General features: G+C 39.0%; 2 protein-coding genes across 4 annotated transcripts in view; one reads left to right on the top strand and one right to left on the bottom strand.

Annotated features, from left to right (window-relative positions):
* ccdc191 (coiled-coil domain containing 191) overlaps positions 1-2,117 on the bottom strand; it is a 34,952-nt gene extending 32,835 nt beyond the window's left edge. The window contains exon 1 of the mRNA XM_017717324.2: positions 1,740-2,117. Within this exon, the coding sequence (XP_017572813.2) occupies positions 1,740-1,817 (78 nt within the window). The 5' untranslated portion in view covers positions 1,818-2,117. The remainder of the gene's footprint in view (positions 1-1,739) is intronic.
* A 181-nt stretch (positions 2,118-2,298) lies between these two features.
* qtrt2 (queuine tRNA-ribosyltransferase accessory subunit 2) lies at positions 2,299-21,757 on the top strand. Of its 3 annotated transcripts, none has more exons than XM_017717347.2 (9): positions 2,299-2,386; positions 3,116-3,344; positions 3,475-3,530; positions 9,168-9,244; positions 10,670-10,879; positions 11,437-11,636; positions 12,923-13,074; positions 18,007-18,112; positions 20,760-21,757. In XM_017717347.2, the coding sequence occupies exons 2-9, from the start codon at positions 3,145-3,147 to the stop codon at positions 20,980-20,982; spliced, it is 1,224 nt and encodes a 407-aa protein (XP_017572836.1). In that variant the 5' UTR covers positions 2,299-2,386; positions 3,116-3,144; the 3' UTR covers positions 20,983-21,757. The 3 variants fall into 3 exon arrangements, with proteins under 3 accessions (XP_017572836.1, XP_017572827.1, XP_017572845.1); XM_017717338.2 differs by having other exon boundaries at positions 12,923-13,092; XM_017717356.2 differs by lacking the exons at positions 18,007-18,112; positions 20,760-21,757 and adding an exon at positions 14,774-15,393 and having other exon boundaries at positions 12,923-13,092.
* The last annotated feature ends 1,295 nt before the right edge of the window (positions 21,758-23,052 follow it).

Below are 23,052 nucleotides of genomic sequence, written 5' to 3'. Positions count from 1 at the left end.
ATGTCTACACTGCAAATACAACCATTTTATTTACTGACCAAAATAGCCAGTGAACTTTTCTACATGTAATGTTAATGATGGTAAAATAGTGATAAATTGGAAAACAAAAACGCTTCCTTTGGAGACCATTTGCCTTACAATGCTGTACATGTACCCATCCGCCATCAATGCAGTCCAAAACCCTGTTTCAAAACTACTGTAATATATTCAGTCATCTTAGGCAACATATTCATAACCATTTCATGTATTAACTTTCTGTGATGTAGTGTTTAAAAACGTTAGTGTTTTAGATATGCATATTCTATATACCACTGTGAAAGATTCTCACTCAGTAAGTTTCTCTAGAATAGAGTATTTCACATCAAACCACGCTGAACAACTTTGTTTACATCTTAACCACTGAATTATGAAGACGTTTTAATGGAGATTCAGAATGTTGCGTTGTCCATGACTGGGCTTAATCCGCCACTGAGAAACTGACCCTAAGTGTGTGCGTGTAATTTTGACAGCCATAAAATTTGCATGACTCAAAGGAAATAAGATCATTTGATCTAATGAAGAAGAAACTGGAATTTATACTTATTTCATTAGCAGCAGAAAGAATGAAAATGGAAGCCCGTTTCTGCCACTGGAGGAAAAATATATCAGCATTTAAGTCATGATAATGAAAATGTTTTACAAAATTATGACTCAGTATCTCATAATGACAACAATCATGACTTATGAGCTAATATTTCATAATAATTATTTCATCCATCCATCCATCATCTTCTGCTTCATCCTAAGCAAGGCCCAGACCTCCCTTTTCCCAGCCACTTCCACTTGCTCCCTTGGGGGGATTCCGAGGCGATCCCAGGCCAGCGTGTCCTGGGTCTTCCCCGGGGTCTTCTACCGGGTGGACTTGCCTGTGACATCTCCCAAGGGAGGCGTCCAGGAGGCATCCTAACCAGATGCCCGAACCACCTCAGCTGGCTCCTCTCGACGTGGAGAAGCAGCGGCTCTACTCCGAGTCCCTCCCGGATGACCGAACTTCTCACACTATCTCTAAGGGAGAGTCCAGCCACCCTGCGGAGGAAACTCATTTTTTGCCGCTTGTATTCGCGATCTCGTTCTTTCGGTCATTACCCAAAGCTCATGACCATAGGTGAGGGTGGGAACGTAGATCGACCGGTAAATCGAGAGCCTTGCATTATGGCTCAGCTCTTTCTTTACCAGAACATACAGAGCCCGCAAACAGAGCCCGCATCACTGCTGACCCAGCACCAACCCGCCTGTCAATCTCCCGCTCCCTTGTCCATCACTCGTGAACAAGAGCCCGAGATACTTAAACTCCTCCACTTGAGGCAAGAGCCTATCCCCGACCCAAAGAGGGCTCTCCACCATTTCCCGCCTAATAATTATTTATTATCTCATAATAATGAGAACATTATTATTATTAAATACGTCATGAATAAGTCATAATTCAGAATGTAATCCACAATTATGGGATGCTAGTCATAATTATGAAATATTCAATCATAATTATGAGATTGAATCCCATTATTATGAGATACTAACTCGTAATTATCCGATAGGATCTCATTATCATGAGTTAGCAAGTCATGACAATAAGATATGTCATAATTATGGGAAACTTTCTCGGATGACTTACTAAATGGCTTTATATATTTCTTCCAGCAGAGTTTGAATAGACTTACAATCCTGCTAACAAGTAGTCAAAGAAGAGAGCCATCACTTACCTTACTGCTTGGTTGGGTTCCACTCCTTGTAAATCTTTTCCAGCGAAAAATATCCGACCTGTTTGATCGATTCGCCATTCCTTGCCTCAGGTTTTAGCTACAAAACAACTTCTTACGGAAAACGTAGCCTGCTACTACAGTTACAGAGAAAATCGTTTTATAGCTCTGTGGACGTACAGTAAAAACGCTGCACATGTCACAAGTTTAAACTTTGTTATATTTAAAAACAAACTCTTAAGTAAAACTAAAAAACATGCAAACACTCAACACATCAAACAACACGAGTAGTCGATTCCCTGACCGTGTTTAATTATGGGAATTGTAGTGCACCGCTAAGCGGGGATGATTCGAATACTCTTGCGTAAAACTACAAATCCCAGCAACACGCAAATATGGCGAAGCGTTCATTTGGTAACCTTGGTAACAGATTTTTTTCACATTCGACAGGGTTTTTAGTAGCAATTGTTAGATTTTTAAAACATTTTTTATAAAAATGGTGAATTCTTTTAGCAAAAAACCCTAAAGATCACCTTTATTAGTTCTTTTCATTCTGTGGTGTGATTTTTGAAGGACTACTCGGTGACGTAGTACGTGTGAGACGCTGCTGTAATAGTTCTGCGACTTGGTTCACGTGTTTTGCTGTGCTGGTAAGTGAAGGATGCTTAAATCATTTTTGATGCATGATCGATTATAATATGTTCGTAAACCTGAGTGTATATTTGTCCATATTGTCCATATATAGCTATGATTCTGAGCAGCACGCGGTTTGACACGTTAGCTTAGCGGCTCCTAATGCCGGGTCCAGCAGCAGTGCTAGGCTAACTTCATTGACTCTGTTTTGCTGAGTTTTTTACTGAGCCCCTAAAGTTACATGGTGACGTGGCCACAAATTACTATGTTGAGACCACAATTTAATATACCGAGGGCACATTTGTCTATATTGAGATGGATGAATATATTGAGGCCACGAGTTATGTAAAACCTCTGTTGTGGCGTCAGTATATCAATTTGTTGCCTTAATATACTAATTTAGGGCCTGCGTATTGTTTCAGTCAGTCAGTGTGTAGCACAGTATATTTTACTTTCATTATTAGGGGAGAATGAAATGATCTGTCATTACTGCCATCATGTAGGTTTGTAAACTGCTGTGTCCCAACTCTCTGACATTTGATGGATCGAACCAAACCCATATCCTCCCTATCCCTTGCAAAAAGGTCTCTAGTAATACTATAATAAACTATAAGAATTCTGTAATGTTGAAATAGACGCTGGAACTTGGAAACTGAGGCAAAGTGACTGTGAAATGGGGACTCAAGTCTGTATGTTCTGTGCCATTAAGAGTAGGTCAAGTCCTCTGTGTGCTTAATTTCCTGTAGCGAGTCACTGATATCCAGACATCAGCGTGATGAAGTTGGAACTGTCTAAAGTGGTGCGAGGATGCCGGCTAGGCGTTTTGACTGGGATAGGGCAAACGGGGCAGCACTCATTAGAAGTGCCAGGCTGTCTGCTCTACACCCGCTGTGCCACTGTGCCTCATCTGACCCAGGACACCCTGCACACACTGAGCAGCCTGCCTGCAGTAACACAGGTCACACTGGACAGCCTGTAAGCAGACAATCTGTTCACATACCTTGCTTCATTTTACATTTTTTCATTTTGTATCATTGAAGCTTTAATTATGAATTAAGGTTAATCCATCTTAATTTTGCTCAAGATTGTTTTATGTCTCTTTCAGCGCAGAGCACTATGAAGTTCTGGAGGAGTTTAAAGAAGGTGTACGGAAGTTTTCAGGTCAGTAAGGCTCTCAAAGCTCACCTAGCTCTGTATTTTAAAGTTTATCTCCTTTTATCTCATTTCTGTGTTTCAAATATCTGCATAATTCAAGTGATGAGATGTCAACAAAGTCAGTCAAACAAAGTCAGAGTGGTTTGATGTGGAATGGTTCATTGTAGAGAAACTTACAAACTCAGACAACTTTACAGTGGTAGAGATAGAAACCAGGCGTCATGATAACTGCAAAGCAAATATAGCCATTTCATTTACTGTACTGATGAGTGAACATGTATGTGGAGTTTGTATATATAATGTTGATGATGGTAAAATAGTACTACAACCCCAATTCCTATGAAGTTGGGATATTGTGTAAAACATAAATGAAAACAGAATACGATGATTTGCAAATCCTTTGCAACCTATATTCAATTGAATACAGTACAAAGACAAGATATTTAATGTTCAAACGGATAAACTTTATTGTTTTTTGCAAATATTCACTCATTTTGAATTTGATGCCTGCAACACATTCCAAAGATGTTGGGACAAGGGCATGTTTACCACTGTGTTACATCACCTTTCCTTTTAACAACACTCAAAAAAATTTTTGGGGGACTATTTTGCCTCAAAACACCCTGCATGTACCTCTGTGACATAAAAGGATTAGGCCAAAACCTGCTCGAAACAACCGTACAGCAGTGTTTCAGACCCCAGTAGATGGATTTATATCTATTTCCTGTCCTATGATCTGGAACTCTGTGAGCAATTCTGAGATTCTAATTTGGCACGTGTCTCTAGAACTGCACATTCCACATTACACCACTCTGACTGACTGTTAACATCTTAGTGATCAGATAATGCAAAAATATTCCACGTTGCAGCATCTTCAAATGTACGTGGTGCAGCTGAACTGGTTAAGATGATGATGAACCTCTTGGAAAGTTGTGATCGGTTTTGGAGGTTTGTCATTTAAGATATATATAGAATTAGTGTCATCTCAGATTTTAGTTCTAGTTTAAGGCTACCAGGTTGATCAAGGTGAAGAGTAGGTCTTCCATTTCAGTCTAGATTGGGTAATGTCTTTTTTTTTTTTTTCCTCTTTTGGAGTCTCTGAACATCTTAGGTAATGTGTTTATACCCCCAGACAAACAGCATTGAGCCCATCTGAGCATCTCTGAAGAAGTTTGAGTTTAGCCCAAGGCCTTGTTGCAATTCAGATGCTGTAGCAGGGGGTTATGAGCGTTTAAGTGAACAGTGCCTCTTTAAAAGTCAATAGGCCTGTTAAGTAGATGAGAGTAAATGTCACGGCTGTTGTGTTTACTGCCTGTAAAACCAAGAATGTCTGAAATACATTAAAGGTCACTCAAATGTTTTCCTGGAGTGCAATGTTTCTGATTGACTTGTTCATTCTAATATCAACATTCGATGGCTGTAAATGATATTAAGAAAAGACATTCATACAGATTCATACTAATCATTGGATTAGGTTAGATTAGATTTAACTTTATCATCATTGTGCAGACTACAGGTACAGAGCCAATGAAATGTTAGTATCTAACCAGAAGTGCAGAATACGGTATTGTTTACATATAAAGTACAAAATGGAACTGACAATTTACAGTTATATGTACAAATAAGGACAGTGGAGTGACTTATATAACACTCCATCCTATGCTTGGCACATTTTACGTCAGTATCGTACAGATGTTTGGGATTATTTGCATGGTGAGAAGTAGAAAATGCAACCAACTTCTCAAGACTAAACTTTGGAGGTGTGGAAAAATATCCCTGCAGATTTCTTTGAAAAACTGAAAGTGCGCCTCCTGAAAAGCTGTAATAAATGGAAGCTGTAATAGAGGTAAAGAGTGGAAACACTAAATACTGAAAAATGTTTTGCTTACACAGCTTCTCTGTGTAATATATGTTTACTGTTTTTTTTTTTCTCATTTAAAAAAAAATTCCATGCCTACTCGCAGGTATTTTTCATACTTTGTGGATATACTTTCATACATCCACATTTTAGAATAATAATGAATCAAATCTATGAAAAAGTTTGTATGGAATTATTCCAGTCATGACTGTTGACCTTCTGCCAGATAGAGCTATTTAGACCCCACCTCCCTCATCACAGCTCAACTGATTTGCTTAAATGCATGAGCAAGGACAGAAATTACACTAGCTGTTTACTTGGCATATATTATATTTAGGATGGTTTAATGAATGTGGTTCCAACCCTAAAGCAGACTCTAAACAAAAAATGTTTAAAATGGTTAGTTTGTTGTGTCTTGGACTGAAATTCATTCACATGCATCAGTTTGAATACTTATTTAGTCTTAGAAAACAGCTCTGGAACATTTAGGCATGAGCCATTAAATGAAGTTGTTTTTAAGAACATTGAAAAACATGCGCTCGGGTGGGTCCAAACTTTTGAATGGTAGTCTACATAGTTGTAATGTGATCGTGAGGTATTTTAAAATGAAAAGGAGCAAAACCACTGTGTCACTAACTGTGCAGAGGAGAGAATGATGAGAGGTTATGTGAGCGGCAAAAGGCATGACCGTGGATCCGGAACATGGGCTAGTTAATGTAATGCAGTTACTGTAATGTAATTAATGTGCTGTCTATAATATTCAGTTCAGTTATGGATAATTTAATCATTTCAAACATTATCTGCATATGCCAGTCGTCCAGAAGTCAGGAACAATTCAGATGTACAATTTATTAATTTTTCAGGGTGAAAATAACTTACCAAAGAAGAAAATGTGGAAAAAGCAGAAGCATGCACTATATGGACATCAGTATTGGGACTGCTATACATTACACCTACAGGAGTACTGCCAAATAGAGAAGCATGATTCATCACTCGACAGAATACGTTTCCACTGCCACACAATCCAGTGGTGGCATGTTTACGCCACTCCATCCTATGCTTGGCATCATGTATTTTGATCTTAGGCTTGTGTGTAGCTGGTCGGCCATGGAAACCCATTTGGTGAAGCTTCTGATGTGCAGTTCTTTTTCTGATGTTGCTTCCAGAGGCAATGTGGAATTCTTTATTAAGTAATAGGTACAGTATAGGCACAGTCTGCTTCAACACTCAGCAGCCCCATTCTGTGTGTTTGCGTGACCTACTGCTTCGTGGCTAAACTGTTGTTGCTCCTAAATGCCTCCGTTTCACAACAATAGCACTTACAGTTGTTTCATTCGCAAATTTTCTTCTTTTTTGTCTATTTCCTTTTGTCAGTGAGGCTTCTTGTCAGCTACACATCCTTTCAGACCCCTCGTGCTGATAGTGGAAGCATGGACAGAAACACCTGTGGATTTTTTCAGATCTAAAGCAAGAGTAGAGCTTGATTTTTCTCCTCTCTGTCAATGATATAAGCTTGTGGTTAGGCCCGTCACAACTTTTATATAATCGTCTAATCCAAACTTTTTAAACTGATTGCAGTTATTTTCCACAGGTGGTGGAGTATATGTAATGTTTACGTTACATTAAGTATAAAATTAATTGGGTGCCCTTTCATCATTTACACTGAGGCAAATACACAGAAATAAAAGAAAATGCATTTATTGAAACAAATCATGTGAAATCAACAAAACGTTTGACTGGTGCTATAAAAGGAGGGCAGTGGTGAGTAAAGTTGGGAGAATTTAATTGGCTGCTTTAGGCTTGGACTTTACCAGTTTATGTTGCAATTAATCATCATTTGTGATTGTGACAGGCCTACTTCAAGTGCTGTTTATCTGATGGGGACAGTTTTGGTGGTCTGCCATGTCCTGCATGATTGTTACCTTTCCCATTTTCTCTGTCTTTTTTATATTTTAAAACCTCAGTTCTTTTCTTTCTTTTAAATCTACTTTTTTATCTTCCCTTTCCTTATGCATGTTGATCTTCTTATATCTGATCGTCTCAGAAATATCTCCTGATAAATTATTAACTTGTACCCACTGGCCATTTTGACTGGAGAAGGTTGATTTTTTGCACAGTACATTATGCACGGCTGACTAATTTTGCCTTCATGTTTAAAAAGCAGGCATATACTGATCAAGTGGAAAGTGTTTGTGTGTTCGTTAAAAATAGGCTTTAACATCTGCTACTGTGAACCCCTTTAAGGTTCTCAGACATGGTTAGTGAGAACCATTGAAACCCAGTCAGCCGTTACGTGCTCTTAGCACTTACATTAGAAATTAGAAGTGTAATCAGTGACTTCATTTTGTTGTTTCAGTTGAGCAGATTTATTAGAATGTGGCTCGAGGGGGGCAGTGAGTGACCTGACTGAATAATTAAACTATACAAAACTGCTGTTTCACCTGATGGTGTATTTATGTGTGGTGGTATTTATGTTTGTCTTCTGTGCTCTGCTCAGATTTATCCGCCTGTTTGGTTCCAGCAAATGTCATCCAGTCTTCATGACGTATAATTGAGCTTCAGCACTGGCGCCAAATCTGTTTGGACCCCTCATGCAAATATGCACTGCCACCAGCACAGTCACACTCATCAATTCCACAGTTGTTCCCTTTCCCTCTGTGAATTTATTTGACAAGGGTTCAAAAACGATCTGGCTCTTCTTTGTTTATTTTGCCGAGCAAGTAGAGATGAACACGTGTTCTTCCTGATTGCTTTTAACTGTACTCTGGCATTTGTTTACCATTCACCAATCTGTTTCATGTATGAATAGTAAGAGGCTTGCAGCTCCTCATCTTTGTATGCTTATGCTGGGATAGGTAATGCTTTCAGCTTGCTTTATTTATCACTGTCCTTGTGCATTGCACAGAAAAGTGCATGACAAACTCCCTTTTTCAGCTGATACTTCTCCTAACGATCCTTAAAGGGGCATTCTGTTCTAAAACTACTGATTGTTATTTTTATGTCATGTATTACTGTATAGAGCAGCACTGCATTCCTCAGTCTCATCAGTTTGACAGATTTCCCAGTTTTGGTCCTTTTTTGTGTTTACGTCCATCAGTTTTCTCTCACTACACTATCTAGCATGCATTATGAAAATACCTTGTACAACCTTTGAGAACCTCCCCACCCCTGCCACAGTGATATTCGGCTTTCTAGTAGTCCTGTAAGCATTAGGCAGCGAGTGGAAAAACAGTTCAAATAGGCTGTCCTCAAATATTCCTGTAGTCTTTAAACTGTAGACTACAGCAGGTGTAGGAGGGGAGTAAGTATGTTTACAGCAGATGTAGCAATGCTTAAATTTATCAGTGTCCAGACTTATTTCAGAGAGGAGCAGATTGGACCATGCCAAAATAGCCAGGAACTGAAATAATATTAATTCAAAATATTATGTTTTCAAATGATGAATAATGTAGTCATGTAGAGCAGTGAATCTAACCGAACATCTTGCTGGCGATGGCTGCTTAAGTACATATAAACCAATTAAAATCTGTCCACTGGCTGCATTTGACCCTTGGGCTGGACTTTGGACAGCACTGCTTTAAGATTGTGTTTAGATGCCAGGCTGTAGTAGTTAGTCCTTGTTGTTAGCTTTCCTCTGCATTTGATCGGTCAGGTTTAACCTCATCTCTGGTGTATGATGACTTGTTGAAATTGCAGCATGTGTAAATATTTGCTTATGACATAATGAAGGTAACTTGATGGATTTGCTGAAAATTTATACTAAAAATTGTGTTTTGCCCAAACAGGTCTACATGACACAGCGCTCTACTGTTCCCTCCAAGACCCTGCTGCAACCTGCCCCACGGGCCACATCACTAACAAGGTCAGAGGTGACTAAATTTCCTGGCAAATGGATGTGTACACTCGATCAAATCATCTTTGAGAGCGTGCTGGCTCACATAGGGCCATTTCTCATTTCTGTTGAGATTATGTGGGTTTTCGCTGGATTTCAGAGATGGGGCAAATCATGTTTACTTAGAACTTTAGTTGTTAGGCCAAGTTGTTTGCAATTTTCAAAGAGTTCATGTTGTCAGTGTCGGGAAAAAAACCTAAAAATAAAATATGTCCAAAATAGTAACTTTATGAGATGGAAAAATGTTTCTTAACTTTAAGATACACTCACAAGATTTTATTCCAAGTAAATTTGGACCAAATTGTTCCATTTCACACAATATATTCACACAATATAATGGGCAGTGGATGGTTTTAAATGGCATAATGAGGAGTTATGTTAGTTCCCAAATGATGTATGTGCATCTAAAATGGCTAAAGAAGATATTTCTGAGGAGATTTAAGATTCACTTATATAAGGAAGAGGAGAGTAAATGGAAAAAATAAGACCATCAAAACTGTCCCCCTCAGATTAAGAGAGAGAGAGAGAGAGAGAGAGAGCTCTTATTTCAAACCTTATCCCACATTTTAGCTGGGTTATTCTGATGAACTCCACACTTACTTTTAAGTGGTTTTTCTTTGGTAATGGCTTCTTTCTAGCCACCCTTCCATGTAGGATAATTGTAAACAGGGCTCTTGATATTGTAGACTGAAGCACCTGCACTCCAGTCTCAGCCAGTGTGATCTCTATCTCCTTCAGAGTGATTGTTGGCCTCTCTGTGGCTTTTCTCACAACTCTGGGTCTTGCTGTGATGCTGAGCTGTCCCAATGCTGTGGGACAGCATTGTCTAGGCAGCACCTGGCTAGTTATGATGCTGCTTCCATTTCTTCACAATCGATCCAAAAGCACTCACTGGGATACCAAACACTTGGATGTTACTTTGTAGACCTTAATATGTGCATGTCTATAACTTTGTCTGATGGCCTTAGAGCACTCTTTAGTCTTCATTTTCACAACGTTCCTTCAGATTCACTTTCTGAGCAATGGTACTTGAATTGTGAGGGGGTGTTTTATCCAGAAAAACGTGCAAATCCATCAGAATTTTCTTAATGCTTCCTAGGTAGAGGCCAGTTGTAATCCAATTGTGTCCTTGTTAGGGCAGTATGTTTTATCTGTGTAAATGTGGAGGGGTCAAATACTTCAGTTAGTAATTTTGGTCACAGAGTGTTTTCTTACATGTAACAGTGTGAATATGAATGTGTGTGTGTATGTATGTATGTATGTATGTATGTATGTATATATATATATATATATATATATATATATATATATATATATATATATATATATATATATATATATATATATATATATATATATATATATATATATGCGTGGGTGGGTGTGGTATTTCAGACGGTATCGGTGTGGGGCAGTGGAGGAAGGATAGAGCTAACAGTCGCCAAGTTCATGGCCATGCAGGCAGCCATCCTGCCAGACTTCTATCAGAGCATGGCAGATGGAGAGACATGGCAGGCCAACACCTCCCGGAAAAGGGTCCGCAAGGCTGTGGACCGCACTCTAGCCCACCTAGATGAATGTCTGATACTGCATCACAAAACGCAGGTACTGTGCAGAGTGGATGTTTACTCATACACATAGAGAAAAGTGTCCTTGTTCTTCACTCAAACAGCAGACAAATTATTCCCAAATCACTTAGCAAACGTGAATGATTAAAAATGTTGCTGCTGCAAGCATGAATAGTGATTAGCTTACAGCTTTTATTATAGCGATTTTGCAAAGAAGCTGTCCTTTATCTGCCTGTTTGCTTCAGCTGGCTCATAAATAGTTTTATTTATTTTGCTGCAACCTGCATTTGAAATATGGATTTCTTTGAGGGTCAGAAAACAGCAAACATACGGAAAACTTGATTTTCAGGTTACTTTAAATTCCCTTACTCAAAAAAAGACACTTAGCTGCCTGCTCTACAAAGACTGCTGTCGTGTTCAGAGTTTTTATGTAGGATTTGTGCCAGGAATAGGTTTTTCTATTGACAAAATGATGAAGTTTGTCACTGCATTTCTCAGTTCTGCTTATGAAGATGTTCTCTGTTTTCCCAGCCCACAAAGTGGCATGGCTGGCACTGGGACCTGCTTACTGTGCATCTTCCCTTTGGCTGACAGGAGCTGAAGCAGGCAGAGATATTTGGGGTGGTGGAGGGAGGTGATATTCGGGAGGAAAGGGTCAGGTCGGCGCGGGAGACGGCCAAACGGCCCGTGGCAGGATTCGTCCTGGATGGCTTCCAGTCTGCTGCCATGGAACAGGACCTGAGGAGTCAGCTGATTACGGCAGTGACCACGGAGCTGCCTCAGGAAAAACCAAGGTGAAAGTCAGCCTCTTGTTTATATCTGCCACATTATAGAGCTTGACCAATATATCATTTGAATGCAAAAATTGGCCGACATGACGTTTTCACAGAGTAGAAAAAACATGGATGTAGTTTAACTACTTTGAATTTGCTCTTATTTGAGAAATCTACTTTGTGACTGTTGGGCACAGTTCTGACTCAACAAGTTCGTCTATAGTGCATCAAACCACTGAATCACTTTAGGTAATTATTTAATTAACCAGAGATTTTGCAAAATTGATGGAATTCCCCTTTAAAATTGGTGCTCAAATGATATTTAAAGCTGCACTATGCAATATTTTTTTTTGTTAAAAATGGAAAGAAATACCAGAATTTTTAGCCCCTAATAATCAGTATCGGCACACACACACACACCCACACACACACACACACACAAACCTTCTGTGAGCACTTTTTTTCCTCTCAGTTGGAGGCTTTCCCTTGATTACGTACCCTCAGACTCTCAGCAGCGATGGTAACTCTCCATCCTCCTCCCAGGAACCATGACAACCGTATCAGGCTGCTACTTCAGTTGGGATGCTGGAAGATGAGGAAGAACAGTTCCAGGAACAAATTGGCAGGGGGGTGGGGGGTATGGGGGGTGGGGGTTGGGGAGCTGCAGAGAAAGAGAGAGCAGCCTGTTTCTTTGAAGATTTGGACGCTTGCTTTAGGGTCTTGTTCGAAAGTATCCCTCCCACTGAGCCCTGTAGGGTCTCATTAGAAACTGAAAGTTCCCATGGGAATCACTGGGTGATCAGTAAGTGGAGCACACTGTCAGTGGTTGAATGAGAGAGTGCATTAGGGTGTGACATAGCTGTCACTTGTGCATCTATTCTGATTTTCTGTCTAGCTAACCATTCCATGTAATCGTGCTCCATTGCGTTTAGAACATTTTTATCCCAAAGTCCTAAAATTCACAAGTAAAAAGTTTCTCCAGGAGTTCACTCCCTTTGGACTGCAGAACATTGCACAGACTGCAGAGTTCCAGCTTGCAGAATAAGCTGTAGATAAAGTGTTGTTGTATTAATACTTCATGACTCCCTCAGGACTGAGCTGAGTCTAGAGCATTATTTGTTAGTTTATTTTTTTATTTATTTACCTATTTGGCTTGCTTGCTGCAGTTTTATAGGCAATTCATTATACAGGTATTCAGGCAGAACCTAAGTACCTTCTACAGTTGCAAACTTGATTCTCAGAGCTGCTGTATGATTACTTCCAAGTACAAAGTCATCTTTTTTGTCTGAAATGTTTGCGTATGTCAGGTTGTTGCAGGGTGTTGGCCGTCCGGATGAAGTGATAGAATGTGTGGAAGCCGGAGTGGATCTTTTTGAGGGTTTCTTTCCTTTCCAGGTGACGGAGAGAGGCTGCGCTCTCTGCTTCAACTACATCATTGTGCCTGACCCAGAGACTGCAGGTACATCACCCCCTACAGGTGTGCCCTTGTTCACTCTTTTGATATTGGGGCTCAAGGTCATTCTTTAAAGACCTCCTGCACTCAAAAACATATTTTTTAAATGGTTACCACCACTTGGAAGGCTTATTATTATTATTCTATAGATTGGTATTGTGTTACAATGGTGCCATATTCTCCCAGTTGGACCAAGACAGCTTGGTATCATTTGATAGAGCTATGAATTCTGGATTACACCAAGAAATTCTACAGGAGAACGTTAGGGCATATGTCCAAAACCTGAACCTCAACACAAGGTGCGTCCTGCAGAAAGACAACAACCCTAAAAACACTTATTTAGTTTATGAACACATTCGCATTTTGGAATGATTGAGTCAAAGTCCAGACCTAATCCACTAGAGATTTCAAGGCAGAACTTGATGTGTGGTGTTCATGCACGAACATAACACTGTTGAAGCAGTTCTGTATGGAGGAATGGGCTAAGGTTCTTCCAAGTGAATGTACACAGGTGCTCAACAGTTACAGGAACTGTTCTGTTGAGGTCATTGATGCTCAAAGGGAACAGAGACCAGTTTTTTAAAAAGTTCACATGCAAACAGTTAATGTTTGATCTCTTTGTTCAGTATATGGCTGCAGTCAAAATAAAACCTCATAGCTCCATTTTTATCATTTTTTTTTGTTTTTTGACATGAATACCTGTTGCCCTTTACGTTATGTGTAAATATGACAATTGGACCAAAACGATGTGGGGAAAAAGTCTGGTTCCATTGACTTCCATTAAAAGTACAGTATGTATTTTTTTTTCTTCTCCTCTAAAGTTCTAATTTTGGACATATGAGGTTTTGTTCTCACAGCAGCCAAATGAAAAACTACGTAAATGTTTGTGTTATTTGGTGGTTTGACTTTATCTATCTTTATCTATCGCTCTGACTTAAATGAAGATCTGATCACGTTTGGTCATATTAATGTAGATATTTGAAGAATTCCCAAGGCTTCGGTTCGCAAACACTCCAGCACCACTGTATTTCAGATATTTAGTTGTAGGCTTCAACAGGTGCCTTGCTTCTGAGTGTGCTTAATCACAAATGTTTTTTATTTATTTTTTCTTCCACTTAATTTTCAATTTGTTTACTTTTTTCATGATAAATGACTACACACTACAGATGCAGCAGATGGAGATTAGCTTAGGTTGAGAATCCCTTTAATAATAATGTCAGATGTAGTGATTTTAAGCTTGTAGCAAAATACAAGAGAAAGCAGAGCTGCAGATTTCATCCCCCAGTGATCTTTTGCTTCAGATAATGAATTCATGAATATGCCTTGCTCACTGCTGACAGGGACACGTATAGAGCAAAGCTTTCTCTCTATCGCTCTCTCTGTCTCTCTCTCTCTGTCTCTCTCTCTCTGTCTCTCTCTCTCTCTCCCTTTCTTTCTTTCCATTTCTTCCTGTTTCTTTATGAGAGATTAGTAACAGTGAGGAAAGTACATATTTTCCCTTTTTAATCTTTTATTTTATGTGTAGCTCTGTCAGACACAATAATTGGCTTTGTTTACAGGCAGACAAAAGTACCTGACATCACTCTTACTGCCTCCTATGCAGGACAGCTATGCTATTTCTGTCAATTATTTGTGACTGTCCTCTTTATTGCAATTGTTCAAGTTTCAGGACGACGAACTCCATAACGTAAGTTTCCTGTTACAGGCAGAAAATCTCAGACTAGAGTAATTGATAGAGTCGGTGATGTGTAAAGAGGAGACGGAGCGAATCAATTAGGTGAGAGAAGGGTAATGGAGTTCAGGGCAGGCCACTGTTCACCTCTGGATTTGGGATGGTGGGGGTATGTAGATATCCTCTCAGCCAATTAGAGAGCACCACAGGGGGACGCTCCACAGGCTGTCCCACTGATTAAACCACCTCTGACACTGCGGGACACATTTCCATCTGCACTAGTTTCTTCACTTTGACATCTTTTACTCAATTTTCTCTTGCTTTCCGTCTTTGACCCTCTTTTTCCCTTCTGCCCGTTCTCTCATCATCCTGTCTATTTGTCTTTCATTTTTTGGGATAATACAGAGATACACCGGATGTGCTCTTTGCCCTTCTGCTGACTGGAGCGCTTCTCTCTCTGTGGCAGCGCTTGATAACTCTTTAATGAAGCCAGTGGGCAAGGAGTGTTCCCAGGTGCATTGGTGCCTATGTGTATTTTAATGAGTGCCTTTGCCTGGCCTACGGGTTTGGGAAAGTGCCATCTCAGTTATTCACAGTAGAATGAAAAGGGTTATGATCTTCATCTGTGGAGAGCCTTGAGACATTATTGGAGTGCGTGCTTGTGCGTGTGTGTGCGCGTGCGTGCGTGTGTGCGTGCGTGCGTGTGTGCGTGCGTGCGTGCGTGTGTATGCGTGTGTGCGCGTGTGTGTGCGCGTGTGTGCTTGTTTTCAAGACAAAAATGTCCTGGCTTTGTGTGTAAAAAAAAAAACAAAAAAAAAAACAAACAAACAAAAAAACAACAATTCTAACTTTCAAAGGCTCCTGACTTTGTAAACTGCTTTTTTAATTTTTAAAAAACTGAATCAGCAGAACTTTTTTTTTTTTTTTCCTCTGAGGGTAAGGTTAGGGTTAGGTTCAGGACACACACACACACACACACACACACACACACACACACACACACACACACACACACACACACACACACACATATATATATATATATATGTGTGTGTGTGTGTGTGTGTGTGTGTGTGTGTGTGTGTGTGTGTGTGTGTGTGTGTGTGTACCCCTCACATTTCTGCAAATATTTTATTATATCTTTTCATGGGACAACACTATAGAACTTAAACTTGGATATAACTTAAGGTAGTCAGTGTACAGCTTGTATAGCAGTACAGATTTACTGTCCTCTGAAAAACTCAACACACAGCCATTAATGTCTAAATAGCTGGCAACTAAATAGTACACCTCACAGTGAATGTCCAAATTGTGCTCAAAGTGTCAATATTTTGTGTGACCACCAGTATTATCTAGCACTTCTTTAACCCTCTTGGGCATGGAATTCACCAGAGCTGCACAGGTTACTACTGGAATCCTCTTCCACTCCTCCATGATGACATCACAGAGCTGGTGGATTTTAGACACCTTGCGCTCCTCCTTCTTCTGCTTGAGGATGCCCCCACAGGTGCTCAATTGGGTTTAGGTCTGGAGACATACTTGGCCAGTCCATCACCTTTAGTTTCAGCTTCCTCAGCAAGGCAGTTGTCATCTTGGAGGTGTGTTTGGTATCATTATCATGTTGGAAAACTGCCATGCAGCGCAGTTTCCAAAGGGAAGGGATCATGCTGTGCCTCAGAATGTCACAGTACATGTTGGAATTTGTTTCCCTCAATGAACCGCAGCTCCCCAGTGCCAGCAGCACTCCTGCAGCCCCAGACCATGATGCTGCCACCACCATGCTTGATTATAGGCAAGAGACAGTTGTCTTGGTACTCCTCACCAGCACGTCACAACACATGCTGGACACCATCTGAGCCAAACAAGTTTATCTTGGTCTCGTCAGACCATAAGACATGGTTCCATTAATCCATGTTCTTGGACTGCTTGTCTTTAGCAAACTGTTTCCAGGCTTTTTTGTATGTTAGCTTCAGAAAAGGCTTCCTTCTGGGACGACGGCCATGCAGACTGAGCTGATGCGTTGTGCGGTGCATGGTCTGAGCACTGAGAGGCTGACCTCCCCCTTCTTCAACCTCTGCAGAAATGCTGCCAGCACTCATACATATATTTTTTCAGCCAACCGCTGGATATGATGCTGATGTGGAGAGCAACAATTCTATTTCTCACATCCTCAGAGAGTTCTTTGCCATGAGGTGCCATGTTGACTATCCTGTGGCCAGCATGATCGAATTGTATCCAAAAGACCAAATTTAACAGCCATGCTTCCTGTTCACACCTGGCACCTTGTAACCCTAGCAAGTCACATGACACCATGGAGGGACAACAACACAATTGGGCACAATTTGGACATGTTCACTGTGAGGTGTACTCAGTTGTGTTGCCAGCTATTTAGACATTAATGGCTGTGTGTTATTTTCAGATGACAGTAAATCTCTACTGCTACGCCAGCTGTACACTGACTACTTTAAGTTATATCCAAGTTTCACGTCTATAGTGTTGTCATGAAACGTGAGGGGTGTACTCACTTTTGTGAGATACTGTGTGTGTGTGTGTGTGTGTAAATACATTATGTATATGTAGATACTTCCATATAATAGCTGGCTGAACAAAACTTTGTCTCTCTAAAATGACAAATTTACATGAGAAAACCTTTAATGAACGTTAATGTAACAAGTTTTTTAGAAGTAATTTTAGACTATTTCTAATGGTCAGTTCATCTTCAAATTTGGGCACAATCAAAAAAGCACTTGTGTATCTCTGTTGTCGAACAAAAACCTTGTATCTCCAAAATGGTAACTTTACAGGAGAAGGAAAACCTACTTTTAATGTAAGTCAATGGAACCAGGCTTTTTTCCAAGTGATTTTGGATCATTTCTTTTAGTCCATTCATTGTGAAATTTACAACTGATGTAAAAGCCAACAGGTATTTTCAAATTCTGTAAAAAACTGAAAAACATCAAAAATGAAGATACAAGGCTTTCTTCCGATAACAGTGATATGAATAATACATATGGGACCTATTGTTCTTACATATAGATACTTACATTATTATATATAGACACTTACTCTTAAGCTTTAGGCATTTACACCCTTGATAAAAAATTCATTAAAAAATCTGTCTGGTTAACAAGCAATGAACAAAAATTCAATCATTAAAAATGTTTACTATTTACTTAATTATTTGCATTAATTCTCATGTGGGAAATATGTATGACCTCATGTCCTTCCATTGTATTAAAATAAAAAAACCTGTTTGTGTGTGACAGTGTTGGAGTCCAACGGAGAGAGCCCTGCTGTAGAGAAGCTCAAAGAGAACGGAGACAGCAGCCCTGAAAATATGACGCAGTTTGAGTTGAATCTGAAGGACACAAGGTATGTGAGGAAGAATTGTCTTTTTTATTTACTGTCTGCAGCTGTTGTCTACGGTCACCCAGACACTCATATTATTGTACCATTCTCCCTCTAATCTGATCATCTTGATGAAAACAGTGGATAAATGGAGCCAATATTTCTGTAATTCACACCCACCTTCTTGGTGACTAGTTATATTTTCCCAATAAATCTTTAAATTGTAGAGTCAGATCAGATTAGAGGTTAGAGGGTGAATAAAGGAAGAAGGTGTTTTTCTTATCTGTATCACTGTATCTGGATCATTCACTCTCATAGCCCTCCATTGCATCATGAAGCATACAAAACATTGAGGGCATCATGCTGGTATTGTCTTGCCTTTTGGCCCGTCAGATGTCTGATTTTAGAGCCTGAATTGATCTGCCTATTTTGTAAGTTTCCTTTCACATCGTTTAGACCACTGGTCTAAATGCCTTTTGGGCTGAGGTAGTAGTGGGCAATATATCTTCATCCTGTTTACTAGTTACAAGAAATTCTTCTTAAGGTATTACTTTTGTCATTACTGTTTTAACGGTATGCAAATAAATGCAGATAACGGGACATACACACAGTGCAAAACACACTGATTCCCTCACCTCTTGTGTAGTAAGCTGCAACAGGTATGTTAGCCCTGTTTGTTAGAGGAGCACTTGTTAGATTGTAATGAGTTAATGAGTAAAAGGAGAGAAAAGAGAGTGAGAGGAAAAGCCAGTCTCTTGGGGTTAGGGGTTAGGCATTAGCGTAGCATGGAGACTACCCAGCTTTCCATGGCAGTCCTCACTTAGCCAGCTGCTTCAGGCGATGGCGCGGTTTTGGCCCACGAGCCAAGAGGCTCTGCAGTTTCTCAGTTAAAACTGAAAGTGTGAACTGCTTGTAATATTTACTAATTTCCAGCAGCGTCTGACGTTCGTAGATTAAAGCTTGAATGTAAGAGACTCACATATGAGACAAATGTCTTTTAGACGAAGCTGCTGTGGACTCCATGCTCACTTTGATCTTGTTAGGATTAGAAAGCAATATTAAAACCTATGTATTGTTTATTTATATTTTAACTTTTTCATACAATAAAAATACTTTAGATTTACTTCAGCTGTTAAATATGGTTCTTATTAAAAGTGAAGGGACATGAAGAATAATACGCCATTGTTAATCTGCAAAAAAGGGTTTTATTTGAAAAAATATATACATAACTGCACTATACCGTGATGTATACCAAAACTTTAAATAACCTTAATTATACTGTGATGTACATTTTTGCCCGTACCGACCACTACTAGGCTGTGGGCTATTTTAGATGCACACAGCACACAGGCAAGCTTTAAAAACCCATTAGCACTGCTGAGACAAGTACATGACATTGCATTCAAAGACACTCACGTGTCTTTCTTCTTATTCTTGCTTTCCTCACTTACTTACACAGTCCACGTCTGAAGCCTTAAAAAATCTTTCATTATAGTCTCCTCTGCATCATCTTCATTGACCTGAAGTGGATTTAACAGGTGAAATCGATTAGAGACCAGAGCTTTCACCTGGCTTCACACGGGCAGCCTGTTTAATGGAAGGAAGAGGTTTCCCTAATGGGGGTCACTTATGTTTTGTGTAGTCAGTGTATATTCTCTATACAGAGAGTTGCCAATTTATTATGCACCCTGTACAAACTTGCCAGCCAATTTCTCTGCAGCACCTACCAAATAGGTGTAGTTTGTGGGTTTACAGTTACAGACTGTGGCTCGCCTGTTGCTGGACAATTTATCAGCCCCATGTACTAGAGTCACAAGGCATTTTAACATTTCAGTTCAGTTTCGATCAATTCCAATGCAGGGTGCCAACCTGAAAAAAAAGTTTATGGATTTTGATTCATCCCTGTTTTATTTCTTTTTTTTTCTCTCTAAAGCCTGCATTATGATTTTGTATGTAATAATGTTGACAGTAGATGTATGAAATTCTTTAATGGAAAACACACATTAAATAATTTTACACTGTGTAACATTTTTTTAATAACTCACCTTATTTTGAAATTTTGAACCTATTTACATTAACTTCAATTCAAAGTTAATTTTGAAAAATAAAGTTACAATTTTGGAGATATACCTCTAGGCATGTGTCCGGTAGCTTAGTAAATGCTGATTAATATCTGAACACATCTTACCATCAGATTCACAAGGACAAGTCGTCTTATCCAACTTTTCTGTTCCACCTTAAATGATGCAGAGGTTGCACAGGCACGAGAATGTAACTGCAATATAATTTAAGGTGTGACAAAGAACTGACATAAGAAGCTGGCGAATAAAAAGCAAACTTCATTCATATTTTGATTTTGTTTTAAATAGCGGGCCTTTCATTGTTGAAGAATGAAACAGAACAAAATGCTACAAGCAGGCAATGTGATTTTTAAAGGAAAGAGGTAAAACAACTAGAAACTGTTTGATAGCAAGTGTACTAATTAGTGCACTAGCTGTTGTTGCTGAAGTTGTCAGCTAATCAATCTACCAGACTTTTTACAGATCACATTCCTGTAAAACTTACTAAAACCTTTTAACTGGGTTATTTATTTTGCTAGCTAGCCAGACTACTTGATAGTGACTTGGTGTATATGCTCTCTGAGAAAGTCACTATTATGTTTTGTCTTCAGGTACCGGGAAGATTTCTGTCCACTGGTGGAAGGGTGTGGCTGTTACTGCTGTAAGAACCATAAGAGGGCATACATCCATCATTTGCTGGTGACCAATGAACTGCTGGCAGGGGTATTACTGATGCTTCACAACACAGCTCATTACCTCGGATTCTTTAGAGCACTGAGAGAAGCCATGGCTGTTGATCGTCTACAAGACTTCAAAACCAGGGTGCTACAGTGAGAAAGTGACCAGTGTGGAAGAGTTGCACTGACCAGGAGTTTGGCTGAACAAGAAGTATACCGTTAAGAGGAGTTCTCAGTTTGTACTTGCCTGTCATGAGGGTTTGTTGCCTCACAGAACATGAACAATCTTACAGAAATCAGAGTTGACGATTCTGCCAAGCGCCATCTGTTTACACGTTACTCACAGTGAATTCCTATCGGTGATGAGGCAAATATCATAAGTATCCTTTGAGTGGTCTCATGGGTGTTCACTTGAATTTTACTGCGTCCCGACTAATCCTGTGCTTTTATTTTTACTGGTGCTGAATAATATCTTGGCGCAGCTGAATATCAGCACCTTTAGCTTCAGTCTTTCCAGAGTGGCAGCACAATTAAAAATAATTTTTTATAGATATGTTTGCATAAATATAGTTTGCAAAATTTATGCTTGTCTTTTAATATTTCAGATATGGAAATTCTTCTGTGAATCTGTGAACATCCCAGGGGCATCATCTTCCCATTGCCTTTGAATTTCTGTTGGCCATCTCTTGCTGAAACTCATGCTGGCATGCTTTGGCCCTGTCTCTCTTTTTAATGTATGTTTAACTATTAAATAAACAGTGGCTCAAGGGAGATTTAGCCCTGTTTGGTGGGGGAAAAGTCTTTGAACACTGTCATGGTCAAGCTTGCATGCTTGCATTTATGTAATGCTTAAGAGCCGTATCTTGGAAAAGCAAAATTTACTTGCTTTTTTGAATTTGAAGAGTCTGGTGTACTGTGTAAACACTGTTAAATTCCCAGAATATACTTATATATATATATATATATATATATATATATATATATATATATATATATATATATATATATATATATATATATATATATATATATATATATTCACTCGTCAGTCAGTACAGTCCACATATGAACACATCTGTGAACATGTTCACAAATGCCCACAGAAGCAGAAGAAGCTGGAAAACCAAATGGTGTGGTATTCCTGGCTGTAATGGAAGCAAATATGTCATGTATGAAAGAAGTGGCTGAAGTTTATTTTTCTGATGTCTCTGAGGAAGTTCAGTCTTCATTTCAATTCATTCCAACCTGGAAGCCTACAGGGTGATTAATTGGGGCGAAGACAGGTTAGGAAATCATCAGGTTGTGAAATATTATTAAATATAAACTTTAAGTATAGGCAATAACAAAATGTGGGCTCTTGGTGGTGTACTGCTATGGATGACCAGCACCTTGTTATGCAGCTTGAGACACTGGTGGCAAATCTGATCCTGGACAGGAATGTAAAAAATACTTGAGCAGTTGAACTTTGTTAATATACTCAAGGTTTTGAATATTTTTGAATACTTTCACTTAATTATATTTCCAAAACACAAAAACAAACTTTTTACACTGCACGTTTTCATTTTCCGTCATCTTGATGGATCTCACAGGTCAGCAGATTTTTCACTTTCCAGTCAATTTCCCTGCATTTTCATTTTTTTTAAAAGAATTGTTTAATATTAAAATTGTTTACAAATTAAACATTTAATTTATACATTAAAATATTTACTTTTTTACTTTTAGTATACTTAAGTGTATTTAGATGTTGGTATCTTTTGTCTTTCAAATGTATTTTGCCACCATATATCTGCACTTAACTGAGTAAGATTTGAATTTCAATGATTTTCCAAAGATTCTCCATAATTCAGTTGCGTTTCAGAGTGGTTTGATGTAAATTGGTTCATTGTTCATTTATTTTCTGATTTACCAAATATAGACAGTCCACAACTAAAGGGTTTATTCATGTATCTTTTTATTTATATGTAATGTTGATAATAATACAATGGTCTTAAGTCTGAGAAAATGTTTTTTCTTTGGGACCATTTTGCCTTATAAGGCTGTGCATGTACTTCTCCACCGTTAATATGTAGGCAAAAATCGTTAAACTATGAGTCTCAAGTATACAGCAGAATATTAGTAACAAATTCAAGTAGTCTTCTTTATGAGGTGGCTTTGTGGATATCTGGTTCTTGTCACCACCACTGTCAACCATACTGCCTTTGGCGTATTTAACAAAATTCACTAAACT

Source organism: Pygocentrus nattereri, chromosome 24 (genome assembly GCF_015220715.1).
Source record: "Pygocentrus nattereri isolate fPygNat1 chromosome 24, fPygNat1.pri, whole genome shotgun sequence".
NCBI classification, from domain to species: Eukaryota; Metazoa; Chordata; class Actinopteri; order Characiformes; family Serrasalmidae; genus Pygocentrus; species Pygocentrus nattereri.
The sequence above is the reverse complement of the archived record's forward strand: the minus strand, read 5'-3'. Positions and strand labels throughout refer to the sequence as shown.